The sequence below is a fragment of the Tupaia chinensis genome, unplaced genomic scaffold (genome assembly GCF_000334495.1).
Source record: "Tupaia chinensis unplaced genomic scaffold, TupChi_1.0 Scaffold000048_1, whole genome shotgun sequence".
Classification (NCBI taxonomy): Eukaryota; Metazoa; Chordata; class Mammalia; order Scandentia; family Tupaiidae; genus Tupaia; species Tupaia belangeri.
The window spans coordinates 1,243,890-1,258,660 of NW_006159506.1; the positions used below are offsets into that span (position 1 = coordinate 1,243,890).

The window sequence follows — 14,771 nt, forward strand, 5'->3', positions numbered from 1 at the left end:
ACTCTTATCCATGTGTAGGAAAATTCACACATTAAAATGTTATTTGAACAAACATAGAATTTATCAAGTTGACACCGTCATGTTGTCAAATTTGTCCTTTGGCCTAAGAACTAGCACATAAAGTCTCCTTTACAAAAGTAAAGAAATAGCATTTCTGAATACAGTTAAGAAGAAAGGAATCTACTGGGTAAAATACTGAGTGATTTTTTAAAAAATTCTCTCTCTTTTTTTCTTTTCTTTTCTTTTTTTTTGGTGCTGGAAGGCACATGTACAAGCACATGTCTCTCACCAGAGACAATGAAAGAGGGAGAGAGAAAGAGCGAGAAGACAACGTCCCTCACAACCCCCATCAAATATGGTCACACCACTATCCCATCTCCTCTGTTTCTCCTTCCTTATGGGATTTAGGGCAAACACGTGCTTGGCTTGCTTGCTTGCTTGCTTTCTTTCTTTCTTTCTTTCTTTCTTTCTTTCTTCCTTTCTTTCTTTCTTTCTTTTTTCTTTGAGAGTTTTTTGCTATAGGGTGCGTGTGCTTGCTGGAAAGACAGAGAGACACAAGGAGACAGAAAGCAAGAAATCACTCCTCAGGGCGGATGGCCATGCCACAATCCCTTCTCTTCCATTCTCCTCTTGGGATCTTGGGCACGCACACACATGTGCCTGGTGTGAGTTTAAGCCACCGGTCCGGGACTCGAACTATGGTGGACTACATGGGAGTCCAGTGACACAGTCATTATGCTAACTGCTGGTACCATGCCTGGAATGTTTCTAAGCTACCAGGTCTAAGACTTGAACTGTGCAGTTCACCATGTGGGATCTGGCTGCTTTAACCACCAGACCATGGAGCCAGCCCCAAACATTGGCTACTTGGGGAAAAAACAAAAACAAAACAAAAACAAAACAAAACAAAAAACTAGAATAGCTTAAGTAGTTAAATTCTATGTTCATCCATCTATCATGATATGAAGACGTTCTATGGCATTCCTTCCTACCTTCTCTAACTCAAGAGCCGAGCATCTTTTAAAAAACAAAAAAAAAGGAAAAAAAAATAACCCTACATACAAATATCACATGCAGCTTGCAAATTAATCCATTAGGTAATGGCGATTCCAAGAACTTGCTAGTGAATGATTTAAGGTTAGCAACTTTGCTTGTTGTATGTTGTAATTTTTTTCTTTCAAAAGAGCTTGAAATAAGACATTTTCAAATTTGTAATGATTCACGAGTAATGTGATGCACTGTATTAGCATCTATCAAAGGACAGGCTTGTCACGATCTTAAAAAAGTGAACCTCACTGATCACGTGAGAAGCACATATAACTCATGTGCTTTGCTTTAATGGCCTTGCCAAACATATCCAACAAAGCCCTAGACTTGCCAGGAGGAGATGCACCCACCAATCCATCATTTAAAGATTGAAGCTGACGAATGGCATTTACTGAAATGTGTGTTGACAATCTTACAAACCACTCTGCACAGCAAAGCCAGGAAGGGATCTTGAGAAATCTTTGCAATTATTTTTTTTCAGTGCTCAAAGAACACTCCCATTTTCTTTCCTGTTCGCTGCCTTATACCTGACGTTGCTTAAAATACATATATCTTTTAGATTTCTTCTCCCTCAGCCACCAACCTAAGGACCCTTCCTGTTTCAGGAAGTGGGGAACAGCCACTGGGAGTTCTGTTCACATATAAATCACCCAGAAGTTTCTGGGAATGCATGAATAAGGCTTTATTATACCTTAGGGGATCTGAGTGAGTGGAGATTGGAGTAAGGGTAAAGGTGAAGATTTAGAGATACACAACATTCAAAGGCTCATTCTTATCTTAGAAATTACTGAAAAAAACAACAGGGCATTGGGCTTCCAGTTAAGAAACAGAGTCAGAAAACATGGAGATGTCTACCAGGTGGGGTGCTTCAGTTTTCAAGGCTTTCTGCAACTTTTTTTTAATGTCTGCTTACTGTCTCTCTTTTTCCCAGAGTGATGAGCAGGAAGATTCTCAGATCTGACACTCAGGGTCAAGAAGTAGATCATGGGAACCAGCAGTTAGCGTAATGGCTATGTCGCTGGACTCCCACGTAGTCGACCACGGTTCGTGTCCCGGAGCCGGTGGCTTAAAACTCACGCCGGGCGTGTGTGCGTGTGTGCCCAAGATCCCGAGAGGAGAATGGAGGAGAAGGGATTGCGGCGTGGCCATCCCCCCTAGGGGTGGTGATTTCTCACTTTCTGTCTCTCTGTCTGTCTCTGTCTGGTGAGCACATGCATCCTATAGCAAAAACCTCTCAAAAAAAAAAGAAAAAGAAGTAGATCATCTTTATTTGAAGTTAGTGCAGTGAGGGGGCAAACAGGAAGGAAATCAAGAAATAGGGGAGGTGATGATCCTGAAGAGGGGATAAAGCAGGTAGAGTTTTTGAAGATATAAGGGGAAGAAGAAAATGAAAGCATCGGGGAAAGCTTTGCTGCATAATTCGAAAAATCAGAATGAACTGTTAAACCAGGTCGTCTGAAAAGTCATGATGCATTTTTGCATAGAAAAGCATAGAAAAGTATGTCATGACTTTTCCAGTGACCCCATAGACTGAACTGTGTTGCTTCCAAATTCATATGTGAAGTCCTTTGAAGACAAGGACTATGGGAAGTGAAGTGACGAGGGTTAGATGAGATCATGAAGGTGGGGCCTTCTTGATAAGATTAGTGCCCTTTAAGGGAAATCCAGAACTAATTATCTTTCAGCGTACCAAAGGTCACATAAACACAGAGCAATACAGGGGCCAAGTGGCAGCCAAGGAAGAGGCCTCACAATGAACCCTACTGGTCAGCACCTTCTCGTTCGACTTCCAGCATCCAGAACTGTAAGAAACACATTTCTACCATTTAAGCCTCCCAGTCTTGGGTATTTTGTTAATGATGTCCAAACAGACCAAGACAAAAACAAAAAAGAACACCCATATTCTTTTACTATCTTATCTCAACCCAACAGAGTGAAATCAAAACCTTCTGCATCTTTTCCACATTTTCCTTTCTTCTGCACACTCTTCTTTAAAAATTATCCATCTTGAGGGCCAAAAAAACCTCTGCAAATGTTAACTCATGTAAGGTACTATGCTTACCTCATTTTTTATCAGTGAGGAAACTGAAGTAAAGAGTTAAATAAATTGTGTGGCTGGCAGGTGGCATGGCAACTAAGGGTGCTGGACTCCCACATGACTAACCACGGTTTGAGTCCTGGACCTGGAGGCTTGCTTTCTCACTCTCTCTCTCTCTGTCTTTCACTGGTCAAATTTTTTTTTTTGAAATAAATAAATAAATAAATAAATAAAGTTAAATAAAATAAATCTTTTTTTTTTTTAAGTGTTAAATAAACTGAGCAAGTGTCAGAGCAGGATTTGAACCCAGGCAATCTGACTCCAGAACTATACACTTAACCCTTCAACTGTGCTACCTTTCCAGACATTACTTTGCTGTCCACTGAGCTGTGAACTGTACATTTTTTTTTCTTTGTCGCTACGAGTCATTTCTCCTCTATTTTCCTGCTATATTTAAGATTCATTTATTCAAAATGTTTTCTCCATGAAAAAAACCTATTCTTATTTGCCAACGACCACATAGAACTTCTTTTCTGTGGTGTGTTGACTTTTCCTGGAGCAGTGAAAACAAGGAGGAATAAAAAGAAAACGATCGTCCGTGCTACAATGAGAGCACTCGATTACTCACGTCAGATTATTTATAGAGCAAGTGAACGTGGTGGCTCTCTAATTAAAAAACGAACAAACAACCCTGCTATCCGAGAAAAACCACAGGATAGAGAAGCCGTTCTCAATCATATTGAAAGATTTTTTAAAGACAAGGGCAATTCCAAGACTTAATTTCCACCCCCCTTTGGTTCAGACAGCCGACAGTAATTAAATTCCACTCATTAATTACAGAGTTAAAGTCAATAAATATCCAACGAGACATGAAAATCCTCTTACCTGCTGAGGTGTGTTTGAACTTTTCACTTTTCTTCTTCCTCCATTTCCAAGGCTTGAAAATCCTCCCCAGGTTGGCAAATTTACTTCTCCTGCGGATGGGTGGGGTGTGGGTACCTGGGACGAGGGAGTCGGAACGCATCGCCGCCAGCCTCTCCACTTCCTCAGCTTGTTTTTCCCAAGAAAGATGGAAAGAAAGAGAGGAAAAAAAGTGTTAAAATGGGAGCCTCGCAGATGGCCAACGTTTTCCATGGTTACAGATAACAGAAACCACATGATCAGGGTTCTGTTTTGCTTTTTGCCTTTTGGAATGAAAGTCATACCCATGTGTTCTAAAGGCTGGGGGCAGTCAGCCCTAGAGATTGGAACACCCCAACCACACCTGCCCACCCTTCACTTAGACTTGGAAGAGGAGGAGGAAGGGGAGAGGGAGACCATGCAGAAGACTCCCCACAAGGCAGGGGGAGGCACTGGATGATCCAAATGGAAGTCAGGGTAACTACTGGTCTGGCAATTCACTCAAAGAAACTTGGCCGGTGCAATCACTATTGCACTGTCTGCTGAGGAAAGAGGAGGGAGAAAACAGTTCTCAACTGTCTAAGCCAATGCCAACACCTCTGCCATTTGCCGCTTACCACTCCCCACGACTTTGCCTTACCTAGACCTCTGAAGCCGGAGCCCTTGGGAACCAGCAGTTAGCATAATGGCTATGTCGCTGGACTCCCACATAGTTGACCATGGGTTGCGTCCCGGACTTGGTAGCTTAAAACTCACGCTGGGCGAGTGTGCGTGCGTGCCCAAGATCCCGAGAGGAGAATGGAGGAGGAGGGATTGCAGCATGACCATCCCCCCAGGGGGTGATTTCTCGCTGTCTGTCTCTATGTCTCTCTCTGTCTGTCTGGCGAGAGCACGTGCCCTATAGCGAAAACCTGTCCAAAAAAAAAAAAAGAAGTCAGAGCCCTGTTAAATGAGCACCTCTACCTTATAAGTTACTGATTTTAGAATTGCTCACACTTTCATTGAATTTTACAACTGTCTTCCAAAAAAAAAAAAAGAAGTCAGAGCCCTGTTAAATGAGCACCTCTACCTTATAAGTTACTGATTTTAGAATTGCTCACACTTCCATTCAAATTTACAACTGTCTTTCTTCCTCTAGTTTTTTTTTTTCCTGGAATTCTTTATTAATTAATTGATTAATTAATTGGAGAGATTTTTGCTGGAGGGCGTGTGCACTCACTGGAGAGCCAGAGACAGAAAGCAAGAAAGCATCCCCCAGGAGAGACGGTTATGCCACAATCCCTTTTCCTCCAGTCTCATCTCAGGGTCTGGGGCCTGTATGCACATACACACCTAGTGTGAGTTTTAAGTCGCTGGGTCCAGGACTCAAACTGTGGTCAACTATATATAAGTGAGCAGGCAAGGGAGGTAGAGAGAGAGGAGAAAGAGACAGCATCCCCACCAGGTCTTAATCCTGCACTCCACGTCCAACCAGTCCCAGGTCATGGAAATGTGTGTGCCCGGAGCATTCAAGAGGCTCCGGATACGAACCTAGAACATTCCCACGGAGGTCAGTCTCACACAACTCTGCATTGCAAAGCAATGCCACTGCCTAGCCTCCTTCCAGGAGCTTTGCTTTATAAAAGACACTCTCAGAATTAAGAGCTGGGCGTATCTTCAGGGACATCTAGATGAAATCCAACTCACTGCATCTTTGAGGGTATAAAGAATTTCAATCTCATGATGCTTAGTGGACCTTTCCTTAAAAGCCACAACCACCCCAACCTCTCTTTACCACACAGAAGCAAACAAACACTTTTCTAAGTTACACGAGTACTTACATATTTCAGTGGGGTAAATATACCCCAGCTTGAATTGTGAAGACAGAAATACTCAGAGAAAATAACTTCCTTAGCAAAATCGAGGGAGTGGAAGGATCTCAACTTTCCAGAAAATGACATCTAAAATGGGGCGAGTCCACGGCCAGTTTGTCCATGAACACCATCCTTCCGAAAAATCATCTGGACATGCATAGCAAGTGCGGTCTGCGGGCAAAGGCTCGATCTCACAGCCTCACAGTCTGTCTGTTGTGGTCTGAAGATGGTTTTAATCCAGAAGGTCCATTCATTCAACACTTACACATGGAACTTTGACCATGTGCTGTTGGGTTTTTCAAGCAGGTGACTCCGGGACTTGAACCGTGATTGGCCATGTGGGAATCCAGCACCGTAACCACCATGCCACCTGCTGACCCGAGGGCCTGTCTGCCTTAATCTAAAGACTGCAAAACTTGAGTATTGAAAGCTCCAGGAGGAAGGGGAGGGAGCCCCTCAGCTTTCTGGACACACAGACAGCCACTTTTCCTACTTGGAACCCGTCCTAGGAAATGCCAGTCACATTCTACACAGAACACCATGACAACCTAGGCCCAATTATCACACAATTTGATGCTTGGCCATCTTCCATTTGCACCTCTGGAGGGATAGGTCAACGTCTGCATGGGAAAGTGGCTCATGAAGCTTCTTGCTCCAGAAAGGTGGTCTTCATGGGAGAAGAGTGGACCGTGTGTGTGGCTGTGCCATCCAGTGCTGTGGGCTGGGGAACGTGGGAGCAGAGGGTGCGGCTGCAAATGCCCTGATGCACACTTCCAGCAGGAGTGTTCAGGTATTGGCCAACTCCCTTCCTTCTTTCTAGCTCTAGAGATTTCGACCAGGTAGGCAGCAGCTCCACCCACTGCTGAAGGTAGGTCCCAAAGAATGCTGTCGTAGGCTTGCTGCCACCTCCTGTACTATGACCAGGCTGAGCCATCCTCTACCAGCACCTTGGCATGACACCAGGGCACTGTGTGACATGTAACAGAGGGAGATGGAAGGACCAAAGATGGCCCGAGTCATGTCTCCATTCATCTTCTCCTGAAGCACTGAAATGCCAGAGGGAGATGGCAATGCCTCTAGATGTTGGTGCCCTATGATGTGTCCATACACACACACACACACAATAGAGATTTTTGCCTTAGGGTACATGCATTTGCCAGAGAGAGACAGACAGAGACAGTGAAAGGGAAAGTGAGAAATCACCCCCCGGAGGATGGCCATACCACAATCCCTTCTCCTCCATTCTCCTCTTGGGATCTTGGGTATGCATGCACACATGCCTGGTGTGAGTTTTAAGCCACCAAGTCTGGGAATCAAACTGTGGTTGGCCATATGGGAGTCCAGTGATGTAACCACTATGTCATTTGCTAATCCCCCCTCCCCTTTTTTCTTATTGCCAGAGGGCACAGGGACACATTCGTTCACCAGAGAGAGATGAGACAGACAGAGAGACAGAGAGAGAAAGAGAGAGAAAGCACCTCTCAATAGTGGATGGCCATGCCATTATTTCCTCTCCTCCATTTCTCTACCCTGTTGGGCTCTTGGGCATGCAAGCACACAGACCTAGCTTATTTCTCAAGCCATTGGGACTGAAACTTGGCTAGCCATTTGGGATCTGGCTCCCTTTAACCAGCAAGCCATGGAGCGGGCCCTGTATTGATTTTGAAAGGACAGGAAGGCCGTGGTGCCATGGTAACACAACTGAAAATCACATGGGAGAAAGGGCCTAGGTGTGTGTCCTGGGACCTCCCTGGGAACGTGAGGCATGTGCCTGTGATTTGAATACGACAGTGCTTCCTCAGTGATTGATGTCCTTCATGATGACGGTGACCATGACAACAACATAAATGACAGTCACGACTTCCTGGTCACTACGTCTGCGCGCTAAGTGCACTGCCCCAAGCACTTAACGTGCCACCATGGGATCCTCGCAGTAATCTCATGAGGGAGTGCTCTAGGGTAGCCCCACTTCACACTGGGGAAATGAAGTGTGGCAAGAAACACCCACTGTTAATGAAGTCTTGCCTGTTTGTTAAGAATATCTCCTCTTGGTCTGGGACCAGCAGTTGGCGTAATGGCTCTATCGCGGTTTGAATCCTGGACCCAGTGGCTTAAACTCATGCCAGGCACGTATACGTGCGTGTCCAAGATTCTGAGAATGGAGAATGGAGGAAAATGGAGGAGAAAGGATTGCGGCATAGCTATCCCCCTTGAGGGGTGATTTCTTGCTTTCTGTCTCTCTGTCTCTGTCTTTCTAGGGAGCGCACATGCCTTATAGCAAAAACTTCTCCAAATATATATATATTTCTTTTTTGTCTTAATGCCTGGCTTTCTGAGTCTTTATATTGCTAAGTAAAGTAGGAGGGCTTCGCAGATGAGAAAATGAGCTTCTTTTTTGAAAAGGCTACAAAACTAATGTAAATTGATTCTACTCTGACAAGAGAAAAGGGGTGTTCTCTGTCTTTTCCTAAAACATCACCTGTATTAGGTGCCCAGAAGACACCCACCCTAGTCACTGGGACATTCAGAACCAGTAGGACATTCTAGATGTTTTAAAAAGTTTGTTTTTTACTATTATGTATTTTTAAAAATTTGCTATAGGGCATATGTGCTCATGAGAGAGACAGAAAATGAGAAAGCAAGCTGCCAGGTCCAGGACTCAAACTGCAGCCGGCCAGTTTGAGTGGGAGTCCAGTGCTTAACCACCATGCCACTTGTTGGTCCTAGAGCATTCTAAATTAACCACTTACGTCATGGGCTTCGACTCAGCAGGTGCCAGTTTAGCCTGGAGTAGGCGCAGATCGGCTTCATTTAGAAATGCTGCCCTTTGTGCATAGTGGAAAGAATGCTAGTTTTGAAGCCAGGAGGATGTGAGTTCAGATCCACAACCTAACACCTACAAACGGGTGGTAGATGTGAGCTGGTTCTGGCTTCCCAGCAGGTGCAAGTGTTCCTGATTCTCCTCTGGTGCCACCTCTCCTCTCTTCCCAGTCTGGGTGGTTCAGGAAGAACTGATTCTCATCCTGGTATGAGACTGGGCATTTAATCCACTGCTGGCCAATTAGAGTGTTGGACTCCCCATCCTCTACCTCCAGAAATTCATTCAGGGATGAGCAATGGGCAATTGAGCTTGGCCAGGCAAGGAGACTTGATTCCGAATCTCGTTGGGGTTATCGATAGATGTGCTCTTCCATCTGGGGTTGGGGGTTACACAGGTTCTAAACCTAGGCCATGCAGGAGCCATTAAAAAACCCTTCATTTGTCGTTCATGGTAAAAGACCCTCTAGGTCACAATGACAATCTATAAGCTTTGAGAAGACACAATCCTATTACTCCAAATGTTTCCTATTTTCTTTTTAAAGAATTATTTATTGATTTCCAGTTGTTACTAATATTATTATTATTATTATTATTATTATTAATTTGACCAGACAGAGACAGAGAAAGAGAGAAAGGGAAAGCGAGAAAGCAAGTTGCCAGGTCTGACAGAGCCTCGAACCGCTGTTGACCATGTGGGAACTCAGCACCTTTAACCACCATGCCACCTGTCTCCCCCAATGCTTCCTATTTTCTAAGTCCTGTGCTAAAAGATGAAGATATTTATATTCTAAGACCACAGGCAGCCACTGAGCAAAGAGCATTGCTAATAGACTGGAAAGGTAGGGGGGAAAGGTCTGATTGAAATTGAAATTTAAATTTATGCAGGCTCTGTGCTCTAGATATCAAGATTTTAGATGTTATCAGCAAAGTTCTTCCTCAGATACTCACTACAAAATTCCTGTTTCATCTCCCAGGAACCTAACCTTCAACTATTAACACATGCAACGACTACAAAAACGTCTACAACATTCTATTGTTCATTTGGTCTATAGATGCTATCTGTGTTGGGAACGGTATGTATGGATTTAAATTGTAAATTAACTCCCAAGTCGTGTGTTAATGCAAAGCAACACTCTTTGAGTAATGTTGGCTTCTCACTCATCTTAAAACACCAGACCCTTGGGTATGACATTCTTCTCACAGTTAAATACATAATGCCTTTTGGAGATTCAAATCAAACTACTTTAAGCCCTGGTTTCTCCTGCAGGGGTCAGCAAACTCTTAGCCAAATATTAATAGTAACTATAGGTTTCACGCGCCATTCAGTCGCTGTTGCAAATACAAATACTCACGTTGCTGTGGCACCATCAGAGTAACCATAAAAAATGTGCACAGAGGTCTGTGTTCTAATAAAACTTTATTACAAAAACAGGTGGCTGGCCATAGTTGGCTGAACCTTGTCTTATAGCATAGAGTTGCCAGTAATCTTTCTTTTTTTGAGAGGTTTTTGCTACAGGCCGTGTGCACTTGCCAGAAAGACAGAGAGAGACAGAGACAGAAAGCAAGAAATCACCCCCAGGGGGGATGGCCATGTCGCAAACCCTTCTCTCCCATTCTCTTGGGATCTTGGGCACGCACACACACATGCCCGGAGTGAGTTTAAGCCACTGGGTCCGGGACTCGAACCATGGTCGACTACATGGGAGTCCAGCGATGTAGCCATTACGCTAACTGCTGGTCCCTAATAATCTTTCTTTTTAAAAAGTTCCTTTTTATGATGAGAAAGAGAGGAATGCACACAAGCACCCACAATAGGGCTTCACGCCACGATCCTTGCCCAGCGTTTCCTGCCTGTCAGGAACACGGGCACACTGAGAAGAATCCTGATCTTCCATGTGACTTCCAGCACCGCCGAGTGTTGTGCATCTGCTGTGTCACCACAGTTGGGCCTGTCTGACTCTTTCAGGGGAGAGGCTGCTTAAGAATTGAATCAAGGGAACCAGCAGTTAGTCTGTCTGGTGAGCGCACGTGCCCTACAGTGAAAATCTCTCAAAAAAAAAAAAAAAAAAAAAAAAAAGAAGTAGATCATCTTGGGACCAGCAGTTAGCGCAATTAAAAGGATCCTTTTGGGACATTATCTAATGAAAATCTGCTCTGGTACCAGGCTGACCTTCTGGCCAATAAAGTTTCCTCTAGAGGTGAATTTCCTTAGCCCTTCACCACTGGGATCTCCTTAAAGAAAGTGCATAAATTTACCAGTGGATCTCGAACTTGAGAGCACTCAACAATCAACTGGAATATCTATTAAATTTTTCAATCCTGGGGTCAGTAGGTGAGGTTATAGTGAAGGCACTGGACACGCATATGGCCCTAGACATTTTCCTTACATATGCCAATAAATTCTCATTTTTGCTTAAGCAAGGTTGGGTTGGGTTCTCTTTTGCTTGCAACCAAAGAGTTCTAACAAATTCAATGTATGATGTTAGGAGAGAACCATCAGCTTCCTCTCTGCACACTAAGGATTGTACTTTGCATGTACAGATTGATACATACATATTAAAAGGATCTTTTGGGGACATTATCTAATGAAAATCTGCTCTGGTACCAGGCTGACCTTCTGGCCAATAAAGTTTCCTCTAGAGGTGAATTTCCTTAGCCCTTCACCACTGGGATCTCCTTAAAGAAAGTGCATAAATTTACCAGTGGATCTCGAACTTGAGAGCACTCAACAATCAACTGGAATATCTATTAAATTTTTCAATCCTGGGGTCAGTAGGTGAGGTTATAGTGAAGGCACTGGACACGCATATGGCCAACCACACTTCGAGTCCTGGATCCGGCAGCTTAAAACTCATGCTGGGTGCATGTGTGTATTTGCCCACAATCCCAGGAGGAGAATGGAGGAGAGGGGACTGTGGCATGGCCATCCACCCTGGTGGGGGTGGGATGGGTGGTTCTCACTTTCCCTCTGTCTGTCTGGCAAAAGCATGTGCCCCATAGTTAAAAACCTTAAAAGTCTTTTTGATCCCTTGTCTGTCTTAGACCTACTAAACCAGGAATGCAAATGTGTAATAAGCAGCCTGGGCAGTTTCAAAGCCAGTGTCCTGCATTGAAAAACATACTTGTGGCCTCCCTAAGGCAGCCTGGAATTTTATCCCAACTAAACCACATACTTAGCCACCTAATGGCTAAGCGTAGATTAGGTCATGCTTCAGTGGCATCGGCCAGCCCCCAAGCCCTCAAATCCTTGGGAATTCTTTGTAAGCCTTTAACATTCATTCAGTGCATTATTCTAAATAGTGATACTTTATTATCTCATTAGATCTTTCTAACATCCCTACTCTGTAGGCAGGATATAAAGTTTCCTGACATCATTTCCAATACAATTTTGGACATACTATTTTCTCCTCTCGAAGAATTCTATTACAAATTAGCCTTTTTTTTTTCTTTTAGTCTTTGCTATAGGGTGCATGTACTTGTCATAGACAGATCGCAAGAAATCACTCCACCCTCAGAGGGGATGGCCATGCCACAATCCCTCTTCCTCCACCATCTTCTCAGGATTTGGGGAATGCACATACTCACGTTCAATATGATTTTCAATCTGCCATGTCCGGGATTTGAGCCACACAGTTCGCCATGTGCGATCCAGTACCTTAACCTCCATGCCACCTGCTAGCCCAACAAATGAGCTTAAGGCTCTGACAAAGTCTGCGATAAACCTTTTAAAGTTTGTTTCCCAAGCTTAATCACAAATATGATTGACTGCTGGTCCTCCTGTGGGACTCCACCCGTCTCAGAGACTAGGGTAAAATTTGCCTAATGCTGAGTTCGTGTCTTTTCTGGGCCCAGTCTACCATTACAGGAAATGAGACACAGAGGAATCAAGTGTCTTGCCCGCAATGTGTAACTCACACAGGGTCTCCTGGGCCCATGGATCACTCGTCATCACTCACACAGTGTGTCTCGAGTACGCTCTAGTCTGGGCGGGCTTTCTGAATCAACCCTTTGCAGACAGACAGCTCCCTCCATTAACCCCGCCAGCCTTAAGACACTCTCAAGCATCTTTTCATCCCTCGAGCTCACTTCAAGAACTCAGTAATAACAACCAGTCACCTATTGAACATAGGATGGGAGCAAACCTTATGAAAGCTTACATATCATTTAAGACTCATTTCTCAAGTCTTTTCCCTTTTAAGCTCCGGTTTTTCATTGTCCTTCTCTGGCGAAATTACACAGTTTCCTTACGTAACTCCCCTTAGCTCCCAGACCAATTTTTCAGTGCCATCTGTCATGTGTGTAGTGATTGTGTGAAACCCAAATAGTAGTTCTGGAAAGAACATTTTTAGCAAGGATGGTGAGCCTTGCCAAAACAACCTTGTTTTCCTTCTCTTTTCTTGTGTGTGTTTTTCATTTGCTATAGGGCACATGCCCTTGCCAGAAAGAGACAGAGACAGAGAGAGAGGGAGAGAGAGAATGAGAAAGCACCTTACGCTTTCCAGGGAGAATGGCTATGCTGTAATCCCCTCTCCTCCATTCTTCCAGAGGGATTTGGGGCATGCACACACATGTGCCTGGTGCATTTTTTCAAGCTGCTGGGCCTGGGACTCAAACTGCACAGTCAGCCATGTGGGATTCAGCCACATTAACCACCACGCCCCTGGCTGGCCCATGTGTGTGTGTTCACCACAATACCCCTAACTTGAGCCTGTCTTGACTTTCATTTGGAAAGGGACCTTGCTTATATATTTGTTGAGAATCACAAGAACTTCTTAATTTCCCTGACTCTCCACATACAGAAATTCAGTTCTAGGATCAGCAGTTAGTGTAATGGCTATGTTGCTGGACTCCTGTGCAGGTGACCATGGTTCGAGTCCTGGACCTGGTGGCTTAAACTCATGCCGGGCACATGTGCGTGCGTGCTCAAGATCCCAAGAGGAGAATGGAGGAGAAGGGATTGCGGTGTGGCCATCCCCTCTGGGGGGTGATTTCTCACTTTCTGTCTCTGTGTTTCTCTCTGTCTTTCTAGCGAGTGCATGTACCCTGTAGCAAAAACTTCTCCAAGAAAAGAAAAAAAAATAACTCCTTTGGAGAGTTTTTTATTCTTCTTCTGCATGTGAAAGATATTCAATTTTTGAAGCAGCCTCATCAAGGGAAGTCATAGGTTTATTCTGTCCAATAAGAAGTTTGGAATTCCCATTCAGTTTAGGGTTGATTTTGAAATTCTTAGTTTTGTTATGATTTTAAAATGACTTTCTCTTAATAACCGAGTGTATTAGCTTCAGAACCTGGACTGTGGACACTGAACACCAAGGTTGGAAGTGTCAGCCATCACTTAGCTCTGTGACCAAGGGAAAATTAACGTCTCAGAACTGCATTTCCTTAGCTGAAAGGCAGGGGATAATACTATTTACCTCTCTGGTGAAAATTCTCATATAATAAGTGGCATTTCATGGGTGCTCATTAAAGACTTCTTCATTACAGTTTTAGGTGTTGATAACTTATAACCATTCCTCTGTCTGTAGTCTCTCTCTCGTTTTCTTTCTTTCTTTCATGACAGAGAGAGAATAAGTTGGGGGAGTGGGTCAGGGGAGAGAAATACACAACCCCAGGAGGGTCTTCCAGCTGTGACCACCTCCATCCACAGCCAGCCAGAATCACAGGTGTGCATGGATGCCCAGTACGAACAGGGAGACCATGGGATGTGAACCCGGGACCTTCCCTATGGCTTCAGCATGTGGAGTATTGCATAATGGCTGACCTCTGTCCATACCAACGCTTGGTTCCACCGAAATCTCACCTAAAGGCATGCAGGAGTGAGGGGCTACTGGGTCTTACTTAGCTGGAGAGGATCAGAAAGTGCAGTTATCGACTATCTACTTGGGCTCACGTTCCTGGCGCCAATGAAACCAACTGATTTGCTCCAGGGCCGAGCAGGACTCCTCCCTGAGTTGCTCAAGCTGAATTGTGGGCTAGAATTTGGCCTTACCATCTGTCAACCATTTTCTTCTGTTTTACTTGCAATCTGGTATTTTAATTCATAGAACCTTTTTTTTTTTCCAGGCTACACAATGAAACTAGTCTGAATTAAATTAGCTTGATTTGTGCACGTC

General features: G+C 44.2%; 1 protein-coding gene across 4 annotated transcripts in view; it reads right to left on the reverse strand.

Annotated features, from left to right (window-relative positions):
• The window catches only part of LOC102474151 (phosphatase and actin regulator 1), a 418,994-nt gene that overhangs the window by 180,243 nt on the left and 223,980 nt on the right, over positions 1 to 14,771 (reverse strand). For all 4 annotated transcript variants that reach the window (XM_006141181.3, XM_014590989.2, XM_027774820.1 and 1 more), the window contains one exon: positions 3,971 to 4,135. In XM_006141181.3, coding sequence (XP_006141243.1) covers positions 3,971 to 4,135 — 165 coding nt within the window. The remainder of the gene's footprint in view (positions 1 to 3,970; positions 4,136 to 14,771) is intronic.